General features: G+C 37.7%; 1 protein-coding gene across 1 annotated transcript; it reads left to right on the plus strand.

The window, feature by feature from the left end:
• Window positions 1-262: 262 nt before the first annotated feature.
• LOC106955742 (glutamate receptor ionotropic, NMDA 2C-like) lies at window positions 263-26,567 on the plus strand (the record flags this gene model as incomplete). Its single annotated transcript, XM_015046103.1, has 11 exons — window positions 263-603; window positions 2,955-3,069; window positions 5,367-5,578; window positions 11,128-11,290; window positions 12,542-12,695; window positions 13,083-13,208; window positions 14,854-15,083; window positions 17,511-17,671; window positions 18,405-18,592; window positions 22,160-22,392; window positions 23,394-26,567. Coding segments are annotated over 11 exons (3,465 nt in total), but the record flags the coding sequence as incomplete, so codon positions are not given.
• Between the last annotated feature and the right edge of the window lie 939 nt (window positions 26,568-27,506).

Genomic DNA, 27,506 nt, shown 5'->3' on the forward strand with positions numbered 1-27,506 from the left:
GTTTGTAGTGAAAATTAGAGGATTTTCTCTTTCCTTCTCTTTAAGTGTCAGATCTCTGTAAAATCCAAAAACCCTTTGGATATTGTATCATGTAGTAAAGGGAAACATTTATAGGTTTTATATTTCAAAACCTGAATTGTCCATTTGTTAAAACATCCAGAACACTGCGATATTACTGACTTGACAGAACCAGAAGAAGTTCATAAATCTGATACCGCATCCTGCATATTTAATAAACAGCAGATTTCTCGTCTTTTTGCAGTTGGACTCGCAGGTCCTGTTGGCATACTGCTCCCACGAGGAAGCTCAGTACCTGTTTCGTCTAGCAGGCGAGTTGGGTCTGCTGGGGCCCGGCTACATCTGGATCCTCCCCAGTCTTGCCGTAGGCAACCCCAACAGCCCTCCACCTGCCACTTTCCCTGTAGGTGTGATCGGTGTGATCACGGACCAGTGGAGGAAAAGCTTGCGGCAGAGAGTAAGGGAGGGCGTCGCCATCGTAGCCAAAGGGGCAGAGAGTTTCAAGAAGCATTATGGTTTCATTCCTGAAGGGCATGGAGATTGCAGTAAACCAGCAAAACAGTCAGAGAACAACACCCTGTTCAGGTGGGGCATGTTTAATTCATCACTTCTTATTTTTTTTTTTTTAACAGCATGGCTTTTTAATCACCTCTTCCTTTGTCTTACATTGGATGATATAAATATTGTTAAGTTTGCGCCATGATATAAAATGATGCTCAAATTTGCCCAAAAAAGTCACAGTACAGACCAAAACTATTGAGCCAAGATACAAAAAGAATACCGGTCATAGTTATTATATACAGAGCCACTTATATGACCCTTCGAGTTTGACTTGTTTAATTATGTTATTTTTTTTTAACAAAAGATGATCAAATGCAGCCCAGATCCATTTGAATAAAACCTTGAAATTGCCCTTTAATTGGGTGCCGATGGGAAGCTCCAAAGTAGATTCAGGCTGCAGCATTGTTACCTGCTGAGCTGCTGTATTCTCACAGCGCTCACAAATTGCTTGTGTCCAGTCTGTGATTACTTTGCATAAATGGTGGATTCTTACTGGCCTTTGTCTTGTGATACCTCTATACACATTTAAAGAGATTACAATTATGTTTTACCGATAAACAGTCACTAGCAGCCTTTTCTTGAAAAGTGAAAGTTTGAGTACATTTTCTGATTCGTTATACGTGATAAACAGTGAGTAAAACAGAAGCAGAAAATATAGCACAAAATAGTCAGATACAGATAAATGTACTTTTTCTCTCCATGGCTGTCTGACAGACCAAGTTTAGATTAAACGACTGTCAGTCACAAATTTGACTGTGATTCACCGCTTGACTTGGACTTGGACTCAATAGGATTTTGTAGAAATGTTTTAAATCTGTCAGAACAACAGGGGTTTTTACCCATCTGCGACTCTTTAAGTACATTTTGTCAAAGCAAACAGTACTTCCTTTTATACTTTAAAATAAATTTTAAACATAGATAGTACAGAGATTCAAAATTGAAGCATTGGTGCTGCATTTCACTCACGTCTTTGCAGTTTTGAGCTCTAGAAACAAGATAATATACGATTTCAGCAATAGTATTAGAAATCTAAGAATCCACGGTTGTGTGTTTTGTAATGGTAATTTCACAGACAAGCTTTTTAATGCTTTTTTAAAGGCACTTCAATCAGTAGATTGAATCTGCAGTTTTCTGGGTTTTTTTTAATTGAGGCAAAAAGTATCATGTATCCGTGTATTGGGGTACGTTTATTCGTACCAGTCTGGGGGGAATTTTGTACTTGCGTTAACAACTGGAGACTTTAAAAGTGTCTATTACAGGTAAATGTATTTTACCAGTAAATTTTTTGACAGACCCATAAGAGCACTTTCACACATTGAGTCACAGTCACTCAGCCATGCTTACGTTCCTCACTCATTTATACACAGATCAAGGGGCAACAGATCTGATGGGTTGAGTGCCATCAACATGTTGTGGAAAGTTGGAATCCACTCCAAATCTCCTGATTTCCAGACAACTGCTTGTATTACAGCCACTCTAAACACGGCCTTATTAGTAGACTGGTTCTGGCCAATCAGAACCAAAATGAATGAAAATTTGGTGTCATGGAAAATAATATGCGAATAACTTAAATTACATGTGAGATTGGGCAGGTTTTTCCATACCCATCTCTTAAGTTATATTAAAAAATGCTTAACTACTAAGAAAAATAACTGTTTTACTTAAAAAAATACAATTTTAAGTGAATATGTGAAACTGGTTGGTTTATGAGAACAAAATGAAGGGAAGAAAAGAGGAAATAGCAAACCGCAGGGGCAAATTAATAGGTAAATAGTCAACGTCATGCACACACTGTGTGTAATAGTAGCCATAATAACAACATGCAGTCACTTCATCACATGAATACACATGCTGAGAGCAACTGGATCACACATCCTGGGACAGTTTTCATTCAAACAAAACATTGTGGTGTTCTGAACATCAGATCTCATTAGAGATCTCCTTCCGCTCCGCTAAGCAGTGATTGTTGCCTCCATGTTTGCAGATGAGGACAGTTTATGAAATCCTCAGAGCATGGCGTGGAGTAAATGTTGTTGAAAAGACATTGTTTGTACCTCTTTTACATTTGTTGTAAATTTTAAATCAGCCTGCGGATTAATTGTTCAAAACTCAGTCTGTCCTGGAATTAGACCTTAAAAAGTATCAAGACCATTTAGTAGCATCATCCTGACATTCAACCAATCAACTAAGATGAGCTGCTTCCCGTCCAAGACATTAAATTAAACCCTCTGAGGAAAGCTTTAGGCTTGATTAGAATCAGGTTGTTGTGAGTGTGTGTTGGTTTAAATGAATATGGAACATCCAGTGCGTGGAATGCTAAAGCTACGCCCTTTGATTGCTTACTTTTTGTGCTTTTATCTCTGTTGGACATGTAGGCACATGCTGAATGTAACGTGGGAACAAAAAGACCTGTCATTCAACAATCAAGGCTTTCTATCCAACCCTTCTATGGTCATCATTGCTTTGGACCGGGAGAGACTGTGGGACAAGGTAAACAGTCTACAAGAAAGTTTAATGAAAACTTGTCTGTTCTGTGGCACCAAAATTCAGATTTAAGAACCTTGTTCTCCATGGTGTTGGTGCATAATAAAAATCTGCATCAGATATATATAACTGTTGTGCAAGAAATTGATATTTGCATTCCCCAACATTACAGAATTTTATTTTTTACTTTAATGTTCAAATTAGATGCAAGTGAAAAAAAAAAAAAAAAAACTCCTTTTAGGGAGCAATTTCAAATTAGATTCATTTTATTGTTATTACAGAATATAAAAGGCTAAATATAGATGTGCCATCACCCTGAGCCATATGGCCCTGAGAGCATCTCTTTGTCCATGTTTCTGCTTGCTGATGCCTGTGCCTGTCTGTAATCCAGCTACTACTGAAAACATTTTCTAAATTATTTTACCTACAGGTTTAAAAATGTTAAAAACCAGCCTCAGCTTTAGCAAATAAAATACAGACTTTGCAATACAAACACACACCCTTGCTTAAAGTATAGCACGCTTCCCTCATCACGATGCTTTGAGCTCTAAAACCTTTTAATGTCAGTCATTTGGAACATCAATTAAAGCAAAGATAGAGTCTCCAAATTTATTTTCTAATTCATCTAGAGAATTTGGAGAGATAGATTGAAAAAAATGTCTTTCCCTTTAATTTAATTTTCAGTCATTGAATTATAACAGTAGAACTCATACAATGGGTTGAGTGTCACTCAGTAGAGTGTAAAACCCCTGTTAACATGCTGGACAGGCAACAAACCCTGGAGACCCTTCAATAGGTTAAAAAGTCCATTTAAGAGATTATAGATTCACAGAATAGTGAAAAAATAACCACAACCAAGTATGAGTGCTTAAACTACAGAACACTGACGTGTTTTTAATTGAATTCCTGACATTTTAAACTAAATTTCTAATTCATTGCGGTGCACTTGTGTCTTTAAGAGGACACAAAATTCAATATTCAAATGCCTTTTTGATTTGCGGAGGAGACATCTCTTTCTTGTTATTCACAACCTTACCATGCACTCTACAGTGTTTTTACTCCCTTTCACACACTGCAGCACACACACACACACACGGTTGGAGCCTGAGGGTGTATTGGAAAAACTGCGACTAACCAGAAAGGTCTGAATGTAATCTCACTGCTGCGGTTGAACTCATTTATTTCTGTCCTGGGAAGACTAACCCACTTTGTCAATGTCACTTCCTGGCAGAACTGTATGTTTTAATGTGTGTACAAACCTGGATGTGTAATTGTGCTGTAAATGTGCAAAACTCTCAAATGATCTCGGGTCACGTTGTGTCTTCATGTTCCCATGAGAGTCAAAGTTGGCAGGCAACAAAACAGGCCTCATGTTAAGTTGGAAATTGGTCTCATCTCATCACTTTCTGATACTCTATCCTACCTCTCTCCGTCACATTGTGCACCTTGTCTGTTATAATAACATGTCACAGTGCTCTTTTGAAGCTTTTTTACCTCAACTGTGACTACACGGCTGTTTAAGTTGTTGCAGATTATTTTTAATATCTGTTTGGTGCTTTTAAGGGACAATTTGTATTGGCAAAATCATATTTGTTTCTTCAGTAGAAATGATCTTCATTTTGTTTTTATTGTTTGATCTTATTTGCTCTACACTTACATTCTAGGTATTGAGCATCCCTTTAACTTTCAACATGTTTTCTTTCATTATAATCACAATCTTAAATGCCCTGCCACATCTCGGTGGATTTGCATATTTACTATTTGCTTCGTTATTTAATGAAGGTGTGAAAAGTACTCCTTGAAATATTTTTTTCACAACTTAAATTTTCTTCAAACTTCTCCAGAATTGTATCTGTCTGGTATGTTTCCGTCCAATGGCGCCGTTTGATCTCAGACATTGTCACTGGAACTGTCCACATAAATGAAGTATAACTTTTAATTAATCAGAAAGATTATTAACTGAAGTATTAGTAAAAAAAAAAATAAAAAAAATAAAAATCAACACATAACGAAGACAACTCATAATGAGCTATATTATAAATGTGGTGCTGTAGCTGTAGGTGTTTGTCACTTCCTTTGTGCAGAATCTGTTAATAAACTCGACTCTACTCTCCTTTTATGTTCCAGTCCCCAGGTCAGCACATGCAAATGCTGTTAAATAATTTAATAAATTCACCCATGCCTGTGGGGAATGGCATGTGAAATAGAAAAAGGTTGACATGAAGGTCGTTTCAGATGCGAACTGGAATGTTCGCGTTACCAATGAGCTCTGTCTCCCTCCCCTCCCGCGTTTACCATTTCAGGTGGGCACGTTTGCTCGCGGCATCCTTCAGGTTCGCTATCCCATCTGGCCGCGGTACGGCAGCTTCCTGGAGCACATATCTGATGACCGCCACCTGACGGTGGCCACCCTCGAGGAGCATCCCTTTGTCATGGTCGAGAACGTGGACCCGGGAACCGGCACATGTGTCCGCAACACTGTGCCCTGCAGGCGTCAGTCCAATCACACAGACAGGTACACGCAAGGATACAAACTTCCTGCATGTTCATACAAATGACCTTCATAATCATATACACAAACATATAGATTTTGACCCGGATACAGTTAGTCGTCGATCTCTGAGAAATACAAAAATGTAATGTGTGAAATCTATGAACAGAAACATTTTGAGTATGCCTCCCTGTCCTTAGCTTTTCCTATAAAAAACAATGTAAGTTCAAATATAATTCTAGGCCCACAGAGCTAGACTTTCCAATAAGAGCCAGACATCTGCCCCCTCCCTTTTTTGTCTTCTCTAGTTAAGTTCATTGCAAACCTCCACAGTTCATTTAACGCAGAGTAATTGTGTCTGCTTGAAACTGTTTAAAAACACACCTTTGGTGTCAAACACAGATTGGTGCATGGCAGAAAACAGACATTAAACAGCTATTACCTCCAGCTGCTTCCACACCATCAGCGGGATGCAGCTTCTTCATTATGTTCAAACCAGTACAAACATCGGAGAGGATGTTCTAGCACACGCCTTCATTTTTTATCTTCACAGTTTCCGACTCGACAACAGAATCAGCGTCCTGCACAAGCGTTCATACCTATTGAACTTTTGCATATTTTGTCAGATTGTATGTGTATTTTGTTTGGTAGAAATGTGGTATGCTAAAGTGGAACACATGCGTTGAAGATATATATATATATATATATATATATATATATATATATATATATATATATATATATATATATATATATATATATATATATATTTCTCCGTTTCATGTATATAACCTTTTCATGGATACTCATTATAGAAAGAGATACGTACCGGCTGTTCTTGGGTGCAACCAAACAGTGACTGCCAGTAAAGAAGATTTATCTGTCCAACACTGGGACATCTGTCAAAGCATGGGACAACGTAGCCTCTTTCTGGTTCTCTTTCACTATTTCGCTCTGTCCCATTTGGACTGATACCAACAAACAGGAAGCAGGAGAGCGGACTGCTGCTATATAAATCTCATAATCTTTCTGTGGCACTCTGAGAAGCTTCACCGTACAGCAGATGTTTAGCATGATTAAAACTTTTTGTCTTGCTCATTAAGGCCCCTTCCTTGGACAGATGATAGCTTCCTTTGCCAGGGGGCTGAGCCCACCTCTCTGTGCTGATTAAGAGCATAAATTCATCCCTAAATTCCAGCTTCTGTCTATCTGATGTATTATAGTGTGGCGAATTATGCACTGACCAGATGCCAATTTAATGTGGGTTATGAAGTAGTTGCCCACAATTCGATTAGGTGTTTGACAGAAAGTTGCTTGGCTTTCACTACCAGGTTTGGTATTTTTGTCCAGTTTTGGCTAATTTAAGAATTTTCTTCTTGTCAGAGTTTTATCCAGCTGTCCCCCAACTTCTGACCAAAGTAAAATTGAGGCACACCAAGTGGGCATATCATTATGACCACCTCTTTAACATTGTGTTGGTCACTGGTTGATGTCCATTCCTTCATTTTGATTGATGTGCTGAGACCCACTTGTTGAATTTTCACAATTTAGACCTTGCCAAACTTACTCAGATCCTGACACTTTTTCCTTTAGCCTGTTTCAAGCACATAATCGGTGAGTAAATAAGTGTCCACTTGCAGCCGATGTAAAAATCCTATGCAGAATTGTGACTTATGAGGATTTTTTTTTTTTTTTTACGTTTAGGAATGACTTATTTTGAGGATGACAAAATCTAATGATAAGAAAAAATATGAAGTACTCGCTTCCTGTAGCGACTGTCAGTTCATTCATCATCTTTAATGCCTTATTCTCCATTTCAAGACATTTTATCCAAAGATGTTCAGTTAGTTGGTGCATGCAGCAGATTCATCAGATAAGAAAGCCTATTTGAGATCCAGGCCAGATGCTTTCGCTGGAAGGCTGATTTTACAGTAGTTGAAATGGCATATCGCTGATCTGTCACTGGTAGTTGTGTCCTATAAAATATAAGTACAAAATTATTAGGGAAAGATTTGATGCATTTGTGTAAATATTTATGACTAAGCATCAGTGTTTGACCTTGTGAAAAGTAGAGTCTCTTATAGACAGCTGAGGTTATGAAGTCTTTTCCACCAGCTACAGTAGGTTCCTGCAATGGATATTTTTACCATTTTTTAAAGACTTTATGTACAGTGAAAAGAAAAACATTAATTCAAACCTTATGGTTTTCAGGCAATCTATTTCTTTGTATCTCTCTTTCACTATTCACCATTTCAATCAAGTTGAGGTGTGGACTTCTATTGGTCCATTCCAACAACTTTATTTCATCCTTATTTTAAGCCATATTCTCATGGATTTACTATTGTGCTTTAGATTATTATCCTACTTTATGACTATGACTTTTTCTGTGATTGCAACATTTTTACTTGCAGTTTTCTTCTTTGTTGCATCATTCATGTGTTCTCAGCTCGTTTTACTGATTGCTCTGCTATTGCAGCTGGTGACCACTGTAGTTTTTATGACCTAAGGCTGATTTTAAAACCTATTGCATCTTCATTACTGTAAACCTCACCTGCATTTTTTGGTCTTCATGATCTTGTGTGTTCTCTAATGTTCTCTAACACACCTTAACAGAACAGTTAGACACAGGGATGGACTTTCTTCACTTATTTGGTGACTTCTGAAGGGATTTATTTCAGGTTAGCTGATAGTAAAAGATGCCGCATTGGTGAGAGGGGTGTTGCTTACCTCCAGCAGTCATTTGAATGGAAACGACTCCAGCAGCCATCTGGCAAGACGTGGGGTAAACATTCTAAATTAATATTAAAAAAACTTTTTTTTTTTTTTTGCTATTATTCCAGTTAATATTTGTCAACAGCTATAACTAGAACAGTTATATAAAAAATGCTTGTATCATTGATTCTTTCAGACAAGTTGGGAAAACAGATCATATTTGAATCATATCCTACTTATTTATATATCACAACTTCTAGTGCTGCATAACTTATATACTATAACGTATTTTTAAAAAGTACTGGTAATCCTCCCCACTTCTGTGTGGTACTCCATTTTTGTTTGTATATTTCAGACTTTAAATAGAACATTAGAAAATTAAGTCTCTGCTTTCTGAAATATACATAATAGATACTAGATTTCTTTTTTTTTACTGCATGCAAATATAACACCTAAGATTCTTAAAAAAAAGACAAAAGCTGTGTACAGCTGTTCCTGCTATGATTAATTTAGATGTGATTTTCTCTGAACCTACAAATCTTATTTGCTTGAGAGAAACAAACTTTTGTTTTCTCAACATAAGCTGATAATGGTGTGAAAATAGGTGGCTCTCGTGTTTACATCCAGTTTCATCATTCAGTATCACAGCTATGATCCTGCTTGTCGAAAATGGATGATCCTTCATGTGACATTTTCATCGCGAGTCAGCCAGCATCCATGACAAACATGTGCTCCTGTCATACGTATAAAAATATAGTTTTAGTTGTCATGTAGATCACAATTAAACCCTTTTGATTTAAAAGAACAGTTTTATTGTTATGAGGTAAAAAAATATATATACCTCATATCCTGCAAGCAAAAAGTTTGCAGCATTTTCTGTCCTTGTTTCGTTGATTACAGAACATAAACTTCTCTGTTTTATTATCATTTGATTTTGAGCTCTGAATAAGTAGTAGTCAGAAAGAAAATTTAATCAGATACGATCTAATTTAGCCTATTTATGAAGTGCATTTCTGTTTAATAATACATGCTTTCCAATTGATCCTACTTATCAAATGGTGCATTAATTTCAGGTCTTTACTCAAACTGATTTAAGAAGTTTTCTTTCTAAAGAAACTGGGACCAGAAAATGGCCCTGGCATTTGTGGCTAAAGTGGCTCAATGTGATTATTTATATGATATGCAAAAGGAACGTGACATATCAGGATATTTGTGTGCACAATGTGATTTCCACTCAAAATGTAGGAAAAACGTCTAGTTAAAAGTGCAACAAAACAGCACTTTCTATCAATATTCAAAGATTATTGACTTAAAACAAGTTCCTGTATTTTGCAGAAAAGTTGCTTGTAAATCAGTTTTGCCTTATTTCAAGTGCACCAAGATATTTGCACCAGGAACTAGACAAAAATACTTGGTAAGATTTTGTGTTTTTTGCAGCTAGTCCACACATTAAATTCACAATGAAAAGCAATTTGACTTTATTTATTTTTTTTATTTTTTTTTAATGAAAGCAGTTATCGGTTAAATTAGAAGCTTTAGTAAAATTAGGTTCTTGATTATGTGAGGAAAATAACTGCTGTGATCATCTGTAGCTCAGGGACTGGAATAACTTAACCCTGTTTTACTTTTCGGTTTCTGTACGAACCGAGAAGTCACAAACTCATCTCTTGCTTCATCTTCTCCTCTTGTCCTCTTTTCCTCTTGCCCTCCTTTCCCACCAAACGGAGCCGCTGCCCTGTGTGACTTGTCAGCCGTTTACCCTTTCCCTTCCTCTTTCTTGGTCCAGCTGCCTCATGCTCTCCTCCGCACTGTGGCCACTTTCTGTGCATTTTTTTGTTGTCTTCATCCGGTGACCACACACTGCAACATGAACACATAACTGTCACAAATTCCCAGATGAAAGTGAGCTGCATGTGAACATGTGTTTGTGTGTTCGCGGCCCAGTTTCAGACTGTTTGTGAGGAGAATGGCAGTCAGAGTGTGGTTAATGATGACAGGTGGCCGGCTCCTACAGCAGTTAATTAACACTCTAATTTTCTGAGTTAGTCTCATGAAGGCAGCAAAACCTCGTGAAGCTATGTTATCCACAATAAACATTCTGGAAAACAATCAGCAATAATCTTAATTGCTCACTTGACTTTTTTCTTTGTTTATGCGTGGCTCATTTATTCCCCCCCAACCCTGCCGACAGGTTGTCTTTATCATTTTTCAACGCTTATGTTCACTTGCTGACATGCTGAACGGATCCTTCAGTTAATAAGGTCACAAACACGCACAGTCCTTAATAGATTTTTGGCAGGAATTGTAGCTGCTGTTTCATCTGTTGACCTAATTTCCCATCTAACTTAGAAATAAACATTTTTTCTTTGCGTTCGATTACATTTTGCCTATATTTACGAGGACTTTCTCGTCTTATTTTTCACCTCAGTAAGTAGCAAGGTTACACAGAGGAAGCTGGAAAAACAACAGACCGTAATAGATGTTGATTGGAGGCCATCGGAGTCACGCAACCCTTCACCAAGGCCTCTGTGGGACTGTGTGAAAGTGGATTTGTGTAGCTTTTGTGGCATCCCTTCCAAGTCTTTGAAATACACCTTTTAACCGCCATTGATTTTAGCTAATGAACCTTAGCGCTCCTGTCCTTCACTTTGCCGCAGCTGACAATGGTTGCTGTCAGCATGAGAGTCTGGAAGTATTTAGCACTCACTCTGCGAAACGAGTACAACCGCTTTGATGCCTTAAGCCAAATATAGCAACGGAGAGAGTCTTTCATTATCAGATTAGAAAATGTAAAAATAAAATATGTTGTAATACGTCTGACAGCATTTTCTCTTTATTTTATCTCATTTTTCTACAAGCAGTGCCCAATCCGAGTCCTACACCAAACTGTGCTGCAAAGGTTTCTGCATAGATATCCTCAAGAAGCTATCCAAAACAATTAAGTTCTCCTTCGATCTCTACCTGGTCACCAACGGAAAGCACGGCAAACTGGTGCATGGGATTTGGAACGGGATGATTGGGGAGGTAAGGCTGAATGCTGACGCAGTTTTACACTAACGGGTTAGTAAACAGTGTCCCTCCAACAAAGACTTAAAATTGACTTAAAATTGATCAATACACGTTGATCCTTCATGTGTATTGCTCAAAAATGCTCATCAGTTATCCAGTATCTGCAACCTGCAGCTTTAGAACCGCATATGGATTTTCATATCTTCAGCTGTGACTTCAAATAAATGTAACTAAAAATGCTAAAAAAAAAGAAAAATTAGCAGAAGAAAGGTAATTTAAATAATACAAGCTTTTGCACTATTCCCCAAAGTGTCTTCATTCAGTTATATATTTTAACATTTTCACAAAGAATGACACTAAATATCAAAGGAGTATAATTTTCATTAAGTATTTCTTCAAACAGTTAGTGACCAAGTTTCTCCATTTCTGATGTCATTTTTGTAAAAAAGTAAAATAAAAATAAATAATTGAAAGTCCCATTAAGGAAACATAATAAACCTATATAAAAAAAATCTTTAATCTAGAAATCTAAGCAAATTTCCAATAACGATAATAATTACAGGGACATTTACAAAATTTCTAACCTTAATTTAACTTTAAAAACACATCGTCATCACTTTTGCTTAAATTATATGAAGCTTTCATTGTTAGTCTGAGTTCATCCCAATTGCTGTTTCACATACTTTAAGTAAAAGGTTCTGACTATAATGCTACATGACTCACCGAGACCGACTGAATCTCTCTTCAGTTTAGAGGCTGTGTACCTGCCAAACTACATCAAACTGAGCACCAGCCAAATGTAAAACATTCTGAACAGATGTTCTGCAGCGGAGCCTTCACGCTTGTGTTTCTGTGCCCGAGGGTATTCAGCAAGTGTTACAGTATAATTCTGTTTGTGTGCAACATTTATAAAGCCACCTTGGATTTGAGCGATCTCGAGACAGAGCATTCAGCTCCTCCTTCATGCTCAAATAATGAGACAGAGATGTTTCCTTTCAGACAGCTGCTTTTCAGGTGCTAACGCACAATTGCACTCTAATCCTTAGTCACATGAAGAATATAAAACTCGGCCGGCTGCATGAGTGAAATTTGGGAACCTTCCTGGAACGAGATAGCAAAATGACACTTTGTCTCCCTAAGTAAAGACTGGTCATAAAATTTAAAATAGTGCTTGTTTTAGGTACAAGAAATGCAGCTGGTCAGTTTCTCTCGTGTTCTTCCTCCAGTGGTTTTATTATGTTTTCTTTGGCTGCTTTTCCTCATCAGGTTTTCTACAGGCGTGCTGACATGGCCATCGGCTCGCTTACTATCAACGAGGAGCGCTCTGAAATCATTGACTTCTCTGTGCCGTTTGTGGAGACGGGAATAAGTGTCATGGTAGCGCGTAGCAACGGCACAGTATCGCCGTCTGCCTTTCTTGGTGAGAAATAGGTCTTCAACGTTTGTATTGCATGCTCCCCTGTTAACACCATCTTTCTAAGTCTTTTTTTTTTTTTCCAAGAATGGCCTAGTTACACTTGTTCTGTCTCTACAAGCCTCTCAGGAAACTTCCCATTAAGATTTAATCCCACCTGTAGCTGCAATCTTGAACTAAATCTCCTTGCATACCAGCCAATCACCTCAACAGCCTTTCTAAATGTGTCCAACATAAAGTATCCCAGATCCTTTAAATAATATTCATTGTTTTGCACTCAACTGATTTCAAAAAGCAACATGAGTAGCTTGGATTTTAGCAATCTCTTATTTAATTCTTGTTTGAAAATCAAAGTGTGTGGTTTTATTTTATTTTTTTTTTCTTTTCTCTTAGAGCCCTACAGTCCAGCAGTTTGGGTCATGATGTTTGTGATGTGCCTGACCGTTGTGGCTGTGACTGTGTTTGTGTTTGAATATTTCAGCCCAGTGGGCTACAACCGGAGTCTGGTAAGCGCCAAAGGTGAGTTGTATTTACTTATTATTTTTGTTTCACATGTACAGTGCCTTCGAAGAGAATAAAATGCCACTTTTTTGTATTTTTGTTTTTTTAGAATCACAATAATTTTATTTTTTTCCCCCACAAATAAAGGCCTTGACAAAAGTCTGCGACTCTTGTATGATCAGTCGAATATTCAATACTTTGTAGAAACACTTTTTTGTGTAGGTCTTGTGTTTTTTCCTATAAAAAACATAGGAAGTTGTATTTCCATTTGTGCAAATGAGAAGTCAAGTATACTTTTTCCTCTCAGTTTGTATTTATAGACCACTCTGTGTTGGTCCATCATATAAAAATTAGGGCTTCAATATTAAAAATGTAAGCAAGTTTCAGAGGGTGTAAGTAGTTTTACAAGATGGATGAATAATAGAAAAGCAAGTTTTCATAATAAAATTCCAATACTGTCTTCTATTATCCCCCACTCATGGGTTTACATTTTGCCATTTCTATACATTTTTCTAGAAATACCCACCAAATACCTCAAAGCTTCTCAGTTTCCATCACACCACGTATGACACAGTAAGCCTGCCTAAATCCAGTGCAGTCTGCATGTCCTGCAATGGGTAGAGTTCCCAAACAAGATTTTTGTGAGAGACCCAATAAATCCCAGAATGGAGCACTGGCAGATCGTGCCCGTATCCAGGTCCGAAAGGTCATTTCCTTGTTTCAATTAGCAATCTTGGCTGCACTAATTGAAGTGTGATTGATGAAGGTGGCAACCTCTGTTGCTGTGCTTGAACAACAGTGGCAACACTGAAAATGGGCTGAGGCAGTGAAATTCCTCTCTTTTGTGGGGTTTTAAACAAGGGCATGAAAAGGTTCAGGATTATTTACACAGCGCAGCGGACAACAACGACGAGGGAGAGTAACTAAAATACAATGTTATCACTTCTACAATGAATCACTGTGAAAATGGACAATTCCACTTAAGGATTCAGGGAATATACACAATGCGATTTTTTTAATTTTTTTTTTATTATTTTTTTTTTTAGATATGATTTGCTCAAGTTCTTTTCTTTAATGTATATTTTGAGAGACATGCAGTGTTTTGTGTCACAAAAACTTATTTTTAATTGTTGAAAAAGAATTAAAAATATTGTTGAGAATGTATAAATGGGTGCCTCCTGATGATAATCTCATTTTATCTTACTTATGGGGTTAATTTTCTTTCATCTTAGCCAAAAGCAAACATTGATCATCTTCAAATGGCACAAACTGCTGCAGCTTTAAACCTCAACCATAACACTTGTGGCTTGTATTTAATTGTTTCTCCATTAATTAGCTGCTGCTTATCTTGACATATTTAGTAATTTTTTTTTGCACTGTCAAGGACCTTATTGTTATTTGAATTTACACAAACAAATCCACTTTCAGGTCAATTTAGAAATTAATAAGTCTCAGAATGAAAAACCCTTTTACAGACTCCTTCTTTTTTTCTGAAATATTTGAATTTATGTCAAGCATTTTTGAGTCTGTTTTCACAATGTTTATTATATTTTTATTTTAAGAAGTATTCATGGTTTTCATATGAGGAGCCCAAGAGAAACATCTGTATGGACATTCCAGATTTATTATTCAAACACTGACTCTCCACAATTTCCTTCCTCAGCTCCAGGTGGGCCGACGTTCACGATAGGGAAATCAGTGTGGCTGCTGTGGGGAATCGTCTTCAACAACTCCGTCCCCATTGAAAACCCCAAAGGAACCACCAGTAAAATCATGGTCCTAGTCTGGGCCTTCTTCGCTGTCATCTTCCTGGCTTCTTACACCGCCAACCTGGCTGCTTTTATGATCCAGGAGCAATATATTGACACCGTGTCTGGCCTTTCTGACAAGAAGGTAAGGAACAGAACACGCAACAGTTCAATAGTAGCAATTAGAACAATGGCAGTAATGCAAGTGGGGCGTGTTTGTAAGGCTTTTGAGACATAGTGAAAACATCTTGGCCTTTATCTACAGCTCATGCTGATGCGTTGCGTCCTCTCCATTGCGTTTAAAATCCATCGCCTAATAGGCCGTGACCACAACTGAGCCAGTTGACTCACAGAAATCCTCCGAGATGGAATCCAGCAAAAGGATTTTGTCGTGAAAGCCTCTGTCCTTTGCCTTTCAGTGGGAAGCCCAGTGGTGTGAATGACTAATCAATTACTGCCGTCTGTCAATATGGATGCTGTCTGAGTCTTAACTTGTTCTGTCAGTATTTTGGGTCTGTCCATCAATATTCCCCACTATGTGGTCTCCGTCTGCAGTGTATCTCACACTGTTGGAACAAGATTGTAAAATGTCAAATGATTTTTGAAAAATAGTAAGCCAAATAGAAGAGCAAGTCTCAGACACATTCTTCATGGCTTGAATGTTTTCACACAAACATTCAACCTGGGAAAAGGTTCTAAAAGCTCTAACAAATAAAATCCTAGGTGAATAGGTGCTATTTAAAGCCGAGATACAACACAGCAAAGAGTGAGGTTTAGATTATATCTCTCTGCTTTAAAGTACTATATAATCTCTTTCTTATATACATACATTTTTTATCATCAATAAATGTGTGTTGATAAAAAAAAATATGTATATAGGAAAGAGAACTATCCTTTATATAGTACTTTAAAGCAGAGAGATGCAATCTAAACACACATTTATCATCAATAAATGTGTGTCATCTCCTTTAGATTTAGACTCATTTAAATAACACAGGCACAATATGACAACACAAACAAAATTAATTACTAGCCAATACAAGCTGATATAGTTCCAGTACACAGAATACACATAATGTGCTGTATGTAGTGTTTAGCTATTACAGATTTTTTTTGTCTACATTTGATAATGTAGAATCACAACATTTTCAGATGTCCAAGTCTGCTAAAACTACTACAATTTATACATAACACGTTAAGACAATAGCGTAGTAATCATACTAAATGACACACAAATAAAACAAACAAAATCCTCCAGAAAAAGAAATATATTAAAAACAAAACAATTAGAGAAACCAGACACCCCAAAGGTAATTTTTCACTTGGATATTTTACAATTACCAACCATCATATGATAAAAATATTTATGAAAGATTACTTTTGCTGTAATATCTTAACACAGGGTAGCCATGAGATGGTGTAATCTAAATTCCCCAAAACAATTTGTTTATTTTTTATAAAAAATTACCCGACAATATTTTTACTAGCTGTACAGGCAGTTTTTTCTTCTTGTCAGCATAAACTGTGAGCCTCCGATTGGTCTTCTGTGTAGCATTTTAGTTGACTCTATTGGCGTTCCATCTGAAGAGTGATTATATATATTTAACACACATACCGACTCACAAACTCCCTGGTTGATTGGATCTATTCATTTTACTCAGCTCAAAAGGTCAGTGCAGTTACTAAGATGAATAGCTTCTTTCTGTTTACTGTCTCATTAAGTTCCAACGAACATATTCCTGCTTCACTATGCTGAATGTCATGAAATATGAACTTCAGCTGGATCACAGTTATTCTAACAAATACACAGTGGCTGCTGTCAGGTTTAATCAAATTGAGACAAGTGAGAGCTTAACAGTCCATTTGTAATGATGTGGTGCTTATCCAACTGGTTTTTGATGCAAAATTTATTTTGTTCAAAAAAGGAAAAAAAAAACGTTTTTTGTTTCCCTCCATCTCATATTTTTGGTCAAGTCTTCTCTTTTTACTGTGAATGTTTTTTCTTTCTTTGTATTTCATCCTCTTTCCTCACCTACAATCTTATCTACGTTGTTAATTTTCATTTCTTTCACTGTCTACTTTTGTCTTTTTTCTTTTATTCCCCAAACTCTTTTTTCCTGATACATCTTAAACATTTCTTTATTAAACCATTTTAGCTTACAATATGTTTTGCTGTCTTCCTCATCTTCATCTGTCTTCATTTGCTCTGCTCTGGATACTTTCCAAAAATGTGTAAAACTAAAGACAGAAAAAAATTCAGGATGCACCGATATGAAAATTGGCTAAATGAAGATACCATTATGTTAAAAAATGACTAATATTGGTCAATGCTGACGCCAACATATCACGCATCCCTAATGACAACAATATGTCAATTTTCCACTTCACTGTTATGTACTACGTTGCAATGGTCGAACAACTTAAAAACCATCGACATACCTTGCAGTTTCTGGTTGTAATCTGATTACATGTGGAACAGTTAGAGACGTATGAATCCTGTTTTTTTTTTTCTATTCTTTTCCTTTTCAATAATCTTCTTCCACCTCTCCCCTCATCTGCTGTGTCTCTGCAGTTTCAAAAACCACAGGAGCATTATCCTCCTTTTCGCTTCGGGACGGTTCCAAATGGGAGCACAGAGAGGAACATTCGCAGCAACTATCCTGATATGCACACACACATGATGAAATATAACCAGAAAGGGGTGGAAGAAGCTCTGGAGAGCCTCAAAACCGGGTAAAGATTTGCTCACACTATAAACATAATTACTGACTGGAAGCTATATTTAACTGATTCTTGTGACAGAAAAGGCATCAGATGACAAGGCGGCAATGATCATAATTTTGGTGACACGGCAGATGTGCTTTGTATTTTACAACCTATTTTTGTTTTAAGCCAGTGTGATGGTTGTATTTTTAGATGCAGTCATATCTATTGTTATTTAATTTGTTGACTATAAAAAGCATTGTCAAACACTTGATATCTCATTTTGAAAAAAGCTCTTAGATTTAGGATTCTTTGAGCTTTTCTATACACACACATATATATAATATAATATATATATATATATATATATATATATATATATATATATATATATATATATATATATATATACATATATATATATATATATATATATATATATATATATATATATGTGTGTGTGTGTGTAGATTGGGAAAACAAGGAGTATTTGAAGATCACCAATTCAAGATGTTGCACATTTTAATGAAGCCCTACTTTAAAAGTATTTATTTCCTAGTGATTACAATTATGCAATCAAGCCATTTTCTTTGTACTTTTTCTCCTACAAACATGTTTGTCAACAAATGTTGCTGCAGTTTTGAAACCATCTATGCTTTTTTTTTTTTTTTTTTTTTTTTTTACACTATACAACCTCAATATGTTAAGAGTGTGTTGCACACTTTTGAGATATAAGAGCTACTTTTGATCTATTTCTCTGCAGGAAACTAGATGCCTTCATCTATGATGCTGCTGTCTTGAACTACATGGCTGGTAAAGATGAGGGTTGTAAACTGGTGACCATTGGCAGTGGGAAAGTATTTGCCACCACAGGATATGGCATTGCTTTGGAGAAAGATTCCCGCTGGAAACGACCAATTGACTTGGCATTGCTACAGTTTCTTGGAGATGGTAAGCTTCTTTCTAAGCAAACTAGATATATTTTATATCTATCAATAAATAAAACTACCCCTACAACTCTAGACAGAATCTCAGCTCTCCCGTTTTGACCATAACCATACGATCTCATATAATCTCAGCGTATAATTAGAAATTGTGCAGTGCTTGAATTCAAAGTCATATCCAACTGACTAGCCCTTCTTCTCAAGGATCACCACCTCTTGATGAGTTGGATCTAAAGCATTATCCATCAACCAAATAGACTTTGGTGCAAGGTGCACAAAGTCTTGCCACTTCAAGACAATTCTTGACAATTTAATCTATGTATTATTCATTGTACAATCATTCCCTGGGGGGAGTATCCCTATGTCAAGACAGATACATTTCTATTTCAAAGTCTCAAGCCTTGAAGAAGCTCTACTTTGCACATCTTATATATAATAAAGTAGTACAGGGGCAAAAGGACAAGTTAATATGAGGTACCATCTGTGGTGCTGCTTTTATTTCCCAAAAATGTCTTCCTTAAAACAAAGTATTTCAAGTCAGGTAAAGTAACCAATTCAATTCTAAATCACAAACTTTAAATAATGTAAGCTGTAAGGTGGAGCCTCAATAAATAAAACTTGTCCAGCACTTTTCTATGCTTCATTGTTCTGAACTCTAGGAAATATGCCTACCAGACTGACACCTCAAACACACTCAAACCATGTTTGCATACTGGCAGGTTGCATTATCCTGCTGAAAGAAACCACATCCAACAGCAAATACTATCTTTATGAAAGGGTGAACATGGTCAGCAAAACTACGTAGCTAAGTGGTACATTTCAAAGTAACATCCACATGGAGGTTGGGACCCAAGGTTCAGTTCTGATGCTCATTTTCCTATTGTTGGTGTTTTCAGCGGTTGGGAGAGGTCAGCAAAGGGTTCCTGACTGGGTTGCAGTTATGTAGCCTTATGCAAACTGTGATGCACTATGCATTATGTCACTTTTGTATTAGAACCAGTATGAAGTTCTTTAACAATTTGGCATACAGCAGTTTGTGTTGTTTTCTACCATTTGTTAAATGGTTGACTTTTGATGGGAATACCCATTCTGATCTGGAGATTGGGAAATATGCTGACTCAATTATTCGCCATCGTCATTTGGTTCTTGTCAAGCTCTTTCAAATCCTCACTCTTGTACATTTTCCTTCTTCTGACACATCAAGCTTCAGAACAAAATATTCACTTACTGTCCCATATGTCCCATTTACTAACAGATGCCTTGATTAATCGCTTTACTGGTTGAAAAGTTATTGTTGATTGATGTATAAATAATGTGGTAGTTACCAGTTTATATATATAAAAAAAACCGTAATCTAAACTCAAATGGACAACTCCAAACAAAGCATACATATCATGTCATTAATTTGACCTCAACTAGAAGAGTTAATATTTGAAAACAGCAGGAAGTGCCCACAGTAGGATTGTCACCTTCTTAAACATTCACAAAATCTGCATTTCCTTTCAAACGTAAGCCTACACAATCACTGCCACATTGGGGGTATTTTCACTAAACCTGTCCCAGTGCTAAACTGGTGCTACTGCTTGCTTAGCATCTGATCTATTTCCACCACCAACACTTGCTACAGAAAACTGATGATGTCTTACGACTAAGTCTTAGTTGGGTTAGAAAAAATAACAGCTAGCAAGGTAGAAAAGCCTTTTGGAGAAACATCATCAAAACAATTCCGAAGTTAGTTTGCTGTGTAATTTTAATGATAGTAAGATAAAAAATAAAATAAAAAATAAAAAACAAGCAAGGGAAAGAAACAACCCCTTCAAGTTTTAACAATAATAAAAACTGGATTTAAACTACCTCAATGTTTGTCATCTTGATATTGTTTGCTTTGATAACATCTTACTTGGTTCTTGATTGCGTTGTAAAAATATTCATGCCGCTTAAACTTTTCCACATTTTTGCAACATACAATGTTTTCACCCATCATGTCTTAATAGGAATGGAAATGCAATGGAGATGCTCATAACCTGACTAGATCTGAACAGCACATTAAAAATGACTAGAGCGAGACTTGACAATGAAGAAGGGGCTTTAGGTGCTTTTCTCTAAAAGAAACTATGAGAGAAAAACATAGTTTTGCAAGAAAACGTGCATAAAAAATTGCTTTTGGCAATCTTCAACCATTGATTTAAAACAAACATCCACAGTAATGAAATACTGTGAAATATAGGGGAAGAAATTGTTATGTAAAAATATAACTGTGCAGTAAAGAAAGGGCAATCCCTTGACTTCTTTGTAGGTTATTTCCTTTGCCCCTGTGCTCCTGTGCTCTGTGACATGTGAAAGATAAGGGCAGTTGAGTATCCTCCGTTCAGTGGGATCAAGAAATGTTCTAGATAATCCTCTGCTAAATTAACCTCTTTCTTCCGCCAACAAACCTCCTACAAAGAGAGGGATAACACCAAAGCTAACTTTACTTTTTCATCCAATTCAAAGGATCTTCAAGATCTCTGAAAGGTTTTAATTGATCTCAGTTTCAGTTTTAGAGGGGTTTGAATTGAGATTTTGCAATTCTAGTGCAACACCATCTAAAAAGCATTATATTTACCTTTCAAACAAATAATATCTAAATATCCTAAATATAATTTGTGACTGTTGTTTATGCCCTGTTTTAGTCTTACTACCTTCATGTGAAATCCGAACCTGACAAATGTATTAAAAAAAAGTTACTTATAGAAATCTCTGTATGATATTTGTTATATCTGTTATTTACCGCATTATCTTTTGTAGAAAATTTTGTTTTCTCAAGATAGTAAAATTGCTAATTTCCCTCAAAGAACCAGAATGTGTTTAATTGGGACTTGGTGTGATAGAACAACACAGAGTACTCCATAATTAAGAAGTAGAAAATAAATGGACAGTAGATGTTCAACATTTTGTTTGACAATCATTTATTTGCCCAAGCCACAACATGCATGTCACCGCAGGGCCACCCCCAAAACAGCACACAAATATCGAACACATGCTCTGGCCCCCAGGGCGTGGGGAAGAGCAGCAGGAAGAAGCAGTAGAGGAAGGGCGGTCCAGCGCACCAAAGACAGGGCACCCTACCAAACCCACATCACAAACCCAGAGGCGTCCAAGCATGCCAGGAGTACACACACACTCTCACAACACACGCACACACACCCATTGGAGGGCCGGTTCACCCCTCTTCCCTCCCACCAATATTAAAATCAATAGTACTAGGCCTTTCCCATCTTCTGTATAAATGTATCACACCAGCAAAACTGGTTTATTTTCTATGCTCAAGAAGAAATATCCCCATTATAGACAAACAGGAATGCAAATTCTGGATTAATACTGTTGTGTCTGGGCTAGATAGATTATTTTTGAATAAAAACTATGTAGGAATGATGTCTTCACACCTTTGGATCCGCACATTCAATGCATATTTAATGACATACATTAGTAACTTTCAGTCATCAGACTTTGGGATGAGCATATCATCATCATCATCATCATCATCATTTTCTGAAAGTTGACTGTCCCTTTGTTCTCATTTCTAATCCTTTAGGAGACACAGAACGCCTGGAGACTGTTTGGCTTTCTGGTATCTGCCAGAACGAGAAAAACGAGGTGATGAGCAGCAAGCTGGACATTGACAACATGGCTGGTGTCTTCTACATGCTTCTGGTAGCTATGGGCCTCAGTCTGCTGGTCTTCGCCTGGGAACACCTGCTGTATTGGAAGTTGCGGCACTCTCTCCACAAGTCTCATAAACTTGACTTCCTGTTGGCCATAAGCAGGGTAAGGCTTTTGTAAAAGGAAGAAAAACCCCCAAAAATCAAGAGTAGCTTATTCATTCTCTGTTTGTGTAGAAGTGGGCCAAGAGACCCACTAAGTAATTAGATGGCCAGCTGTCTTACTTTAATTGAATCAGTTGCGTAACATTTTGTAGAGATATTTAAAGACTGTTTTAATAATTCTTATTTATAGAGTTATATTACATTTACAGTTTTTTTTTAATTCCAAGTCAGATTAATTATAATCAGTGGGTGCATCTAATAGTAGGGTGTTAACTGGAGAACTTCAATAGTAGCCGAAGTACTCAGCCCAACACCACACATTAAAAAGCTTCTGTAATCTTGTTAATTTAGCTTTTAGATTTGAAAGCTATTGCTGTAGTTAGCCTAAATTAGTTCTTTGTACGCTTATTTAAGGATGTGGCCGTGAGGGCAAAAAAAGACTGATTGAAGGCATAACGAGAAATCGCTAATGGATGGTCTTCTTGAGTATATAATTATACCACTGTGCCTGGAATTGATCAGATTTCTAAAGAAATTGCTGTCGTTAGTTCCTAATGAGCAGCTCTAACTCCAAATTAAATGTGGCCCTTTTTGGATATCTCTGCCAGCTGTAACCAGAGAAAAGTCAAGGGATTTTGTTTTTTTGGTTCATTCAAAATGACTTGTTTTCTGAAGCTGACTTAAGGCTTGTTTCTTTTGTGCATTTTCTGAGGGCAATCCAAATGGTTTGATCAGCATTTTTCTGTTCTGGGAGGATGCACAGTAAATTATTGCCTTAAACATGCCTCAGCAACAAAGTGATTTCATTGGAAAAATCAAGGGTTTCTTTTGTTAGGGGGTGACTGTTTGAGATGCACCAGCTACTTAGAATTCTACCTGTGAAATTATGAATTTTGGACTGCTTAGCTGGTTGGTTTGAAGTAATTTACATATCTTATTTATTTTGTTCTACTTCTATTTCATAACTAAAATGTTCTTTGCTTGTCTTACATACCATACCAGGGTATTTACAGTTGCTTCAAAGGAGTAGAAGATCCAGGACGCTCATCTGGTTTGGCCAAACCTGACCTGACCTCCAACTATGCTCAAGCAAACATGCTGAAAATGCTTCGCACTGCCAAGGATCTGGTCTCCACTGCGAATGTTGAGAGCTCCCTGGACAATGCTACCAAGACCATAGAACAATTGACTCGTCATGGTAGTAGTATGCCTGTTCGTGTCCCTCAAGTCACCACTGAGGCCGTTCCGGGAGGATTTGCTTATGTTGCTGAAAACCACTGCTCCATTCCTCAGGGGTCCCTCACCCCACCTCTAACTGGCATTACCTCTTTGAAACAGCACAGGGGTGTAAGTAGACCAACACCACTGCGCTACACGCTTCCAACTCGTTCAACATCGTGTCTGTATGACAGACCACTTCCTGTGTCCAGTTTGAGCACTCCTCACCTGGCTGTAGGGGAGACGCTCCCTCATCACCTCCCACACCACTACCAGACTACAGGGAGGGTGTATGTAGACTCCCATTCTCACTCCCCTTACATTGCCTACTCAGAACTCCAGCTACCTGACATTTACACATCTCATCCAGTCTCTTTACCCCAAAACCAACATATCCAATTGGGCCTTTCACAACCAAAAAGGAGGTCCAAGAGTTTTCAGTGTGAGAATGGGGATGTGGAAAGGAGAAAACATGGGGATCAGGGTAAGTGTGACAAAAGTACTATCAGTCTGACTGAACTTAAAGCCAATCACCTCCAAGAGAATCATATCTCCGCCCCAAGTGTTGACAATGTTTACTCAGGAGAGGGGATGTGTCCCCGGGTGGAGAATTATAGCTCTTGGCCTCCAGAGGACCTTGTGCTGAGGGGCCGGCGGAGGCACCGCCGCCCCTCTTTTCTTAAAGCAACGTGGGGCAATGACCAAATTCATCATCTTGATGAATCACAGTCTTCTTTATCCAGCCAATCACCTTCAACCTTGCCGGACCTGTTTCCATGCATGGTTACTCCTACAACATCTGCCAAGCCTTACAATCCTGCCCATGTTCGAAACAACCTGTGCCTCCCAAGGAACCAGGCCTACCTCCACATAAGGGAGGACCAGAGGAGGCCAAATGGACGAAAGGGCCAGAGACTGCGCTACTCCCACTCCACCCACCTCCCAACATACGGAGAAGCGGTTCGAAATGGAAATGGTTTAGGGCGGGGTATGGTCCGCAGAGCCACAAGCCTTCTCAGCCGACAGTACACACACTACCTGAACTCATATCCCGGTCTCCCAATCTATCACAGTCCACTGGACCTCCAGCATCACAGCCAGAGTTCCAGCCCAGTGTGCCAGCTGTTGGCCTGTGGTGGTGGACGATGTGGGGGACAGCGGACACTGCTGTATCAAGACAATGTGTATGGAGCTTATGGGGCCTACCAGGGACCCCAGACTGGCTCCGACGCCCAGATAGGGCAAGGAGGAACAGGACAGCCTGTTGGGAGTCCTTGTGTACTTCGGCCTTGGCGACGAGTTTCCAGTCTAGAATCTGAAGTCTGATTGATAACCTTTCTGGATGAAAGCTGTGGAGTTACAGAAGATGAGAATAATAAATGTTACAACTTTGGAAAGTTTTTTGTTGTTGTTAGATTTACAGCTATGTTGATTTTAATTGTCATTGTGTGGTAAAGAATAGTAATTCAGGTCAGACTCTTGGAAAAAGACTTTCACCAATCTATCCTTGGTAAAGTTGTGGAAAGCTGGGTTTGACTGGTTTAACTCAGTGGCTGCTTTCCCACAAAAGTGTTCATCTTTCACAGGAGACCATGTCATTGACAAATGGTTAAACTGTAACCTGAGATTTATTGCTGTGTGTGTGTGTTTAATTTTTTATTGTGTGGATTGCTGGAATTCAACATTGATTATTGTCTGGTAGACAAACTGTTTACGTCTGGGAAGAAGCTTTGGATAGGCAGCCATCACTAGTCACTAGACATCTAAAAAAAAAGCTGTGATGTAGATGTGAAGTGTTTATTTATGAGATGAGGTCATCAGTACTGATTTTTAAAAGGCATAAAAGTACACCAGTTTTCTGAAGCAAATATAATCAGTCCAAGTCATAATGATGAGTCACAGGAAGCAGCTACTTTGTGAAAGCAGTCCGCAACAACATGATCTGCAAAACGATTGCCGCATTAGAACAGCATTGACCAGCACTAGGTGTCTTAACCCACAGATTTCATCCTCACTGTATCTAAGTATGAGGCTTCAACAGCGCACAAGCCTCACGTTGAATAAATTATGTATTCTAAGTACTATAATCGCATAGTCGAATGTGTTATTTGAGGCTGGTTAATGTAATATTCATGTATTCCACATATAGGACTTTATAGTCACCCTTTTTTTCTAATCACACCTCTGGCACATTAAAAAAAATCTGTTTAAAAACTGCTGTAAGTTTATGGAAGCTTTTGGTACTACTTTATTAATAACATCAGTTAACCAGTGATCCATTCCCCCTTTTCGACTCTTTTATATTTCCTCTTCATCCCTCTTTTTACCATCCACTCAAACTGTTTATTAAACAAAATGAGCTTAGTGAAAACGATTATAGTATCTATATTACCAGGCTTCTACACCCTGTAATTATCCACAAAGACCAATTAAAGAGTCTTTTTTGATGAACATATGTGTGTCTTTTTCTATAGCCTTAACTTATTTTCTGTGTAAAGTATATGTAAAAAAAAGAAAGACATTGTTTGTTTTTTTTTGTCTTTTCCTTTTGGGAGGCTTTTAAAAATATTGGTGGGAGTTTTCCTCTTAGGATGGTTTTCTTAAATGGTACATCTGTCATGATAAATTGTTTGTAGGTGGACCCAAATACGGTAGAGAGGAAGAGTTGATGTGAACGTTTAATGAAAAAGGTGATAATCAAAAACTTACAAAAACCACAGGGAGACAGAGCAGACCACAAACACAAGAATTCAGGAACAAAAAGCCAGTATGAGAACATATGGACACGACAGGGAAATAACAGGATTTAACAGGAGGAACCAGCAAGCAGTGTGTGCAAGAAGAGGGTTTAAATACTATGAGGGTGAACGCCGGAACAAAAGACCTGGGATGATTAGTTAATGGGTTGCAGGTGTGAGGGGAGAGAGCAGCCTGCAGACTGAAGAGAGAGAGAGGAAATGGTACAGTGAGCAAGGGCGAGTACACAGGGTACTAGAAATGAGTAACACAAGAGAATAACTATACCCAAGAAACATAATTAAACAGAAATAACTGCACACATTAAGTGAACATAAACTAAAATCAATGACAAAGAACTGAACTGAAGTAAAATAGATATAAAAACAGCAAACACAACAATAATGGGAATTATAATAGGGTGCAAAGTCTTAAATATGTAGCCACACCAGCCTAAAAATAAGATATTGCCAATTCCTTTTTCATAGGTAATTTTCATTTTCCCCGATCGACAAAGAAATGAATCGGCTTTCTAAGAAAAGAAAATAAGGTTGCGTGTTTTAATATCTGTATGTCTTTTACATCATTTTAACACATGATGATGCAGGTCATTAGAAACGTTTCACATATCAATTGAAATAAAACAAACCGAGGCGCTCCTTTGCTGTAGCCTGCAAAAATGCATAAATATTGTCATTGAGAATGGAGATGGCTGAGTCCTCTTGTGTGGGACTGTGCTGTCCTGCGCTTTATCTGCTGGTAGGGTCACTCATGGTAAATGGCAAAAACACAGAGAGATTTTGGCAAACGCAGCAATGGTAGACGAAAACAAATGCTTGTGGACACATTTAAACTTACAAAGCCTGACTGTGCTAAGGCCAAGAAGTTACAAAAGACAACTCTTTATGGATACACCACTTGCACAACAGAAAACTGAGGTTGGGTATAACGAATTCCAGGAGGAGTTGTCTACAAGTCGTCAGATCGAATGTACGGTATATCCCTTTTTGCATGGTGACACCTTGAGATCCCCCAGACACTCACTGGAAAGAGTACCATTGTCTATCCACCCATTGCCATTAGAATGAAGTCTTCGATAAAATAAGATGATCTGCTCATCTTTCCTGAAGTCAGTTGATCACACAGAGTAACTGACGTTGA

This window comes from Poecilia latipinna, unplaced genomic scaffold, assembly GCF_001443285.1.
Source record: "Poecilia latipinna isolate Pla-1442-1.1 unplaced genomic scaffold, P_latipinna-1.0 Scaffold764, whole genome shotgun sequence".
NCBI classification, from domain to species: Eukaryota; Metazoa; Chordata; class Actinopteri; order Cyprinodontiformes; family Poeciliidae; genus Poecilia; species Poecilia latipinna.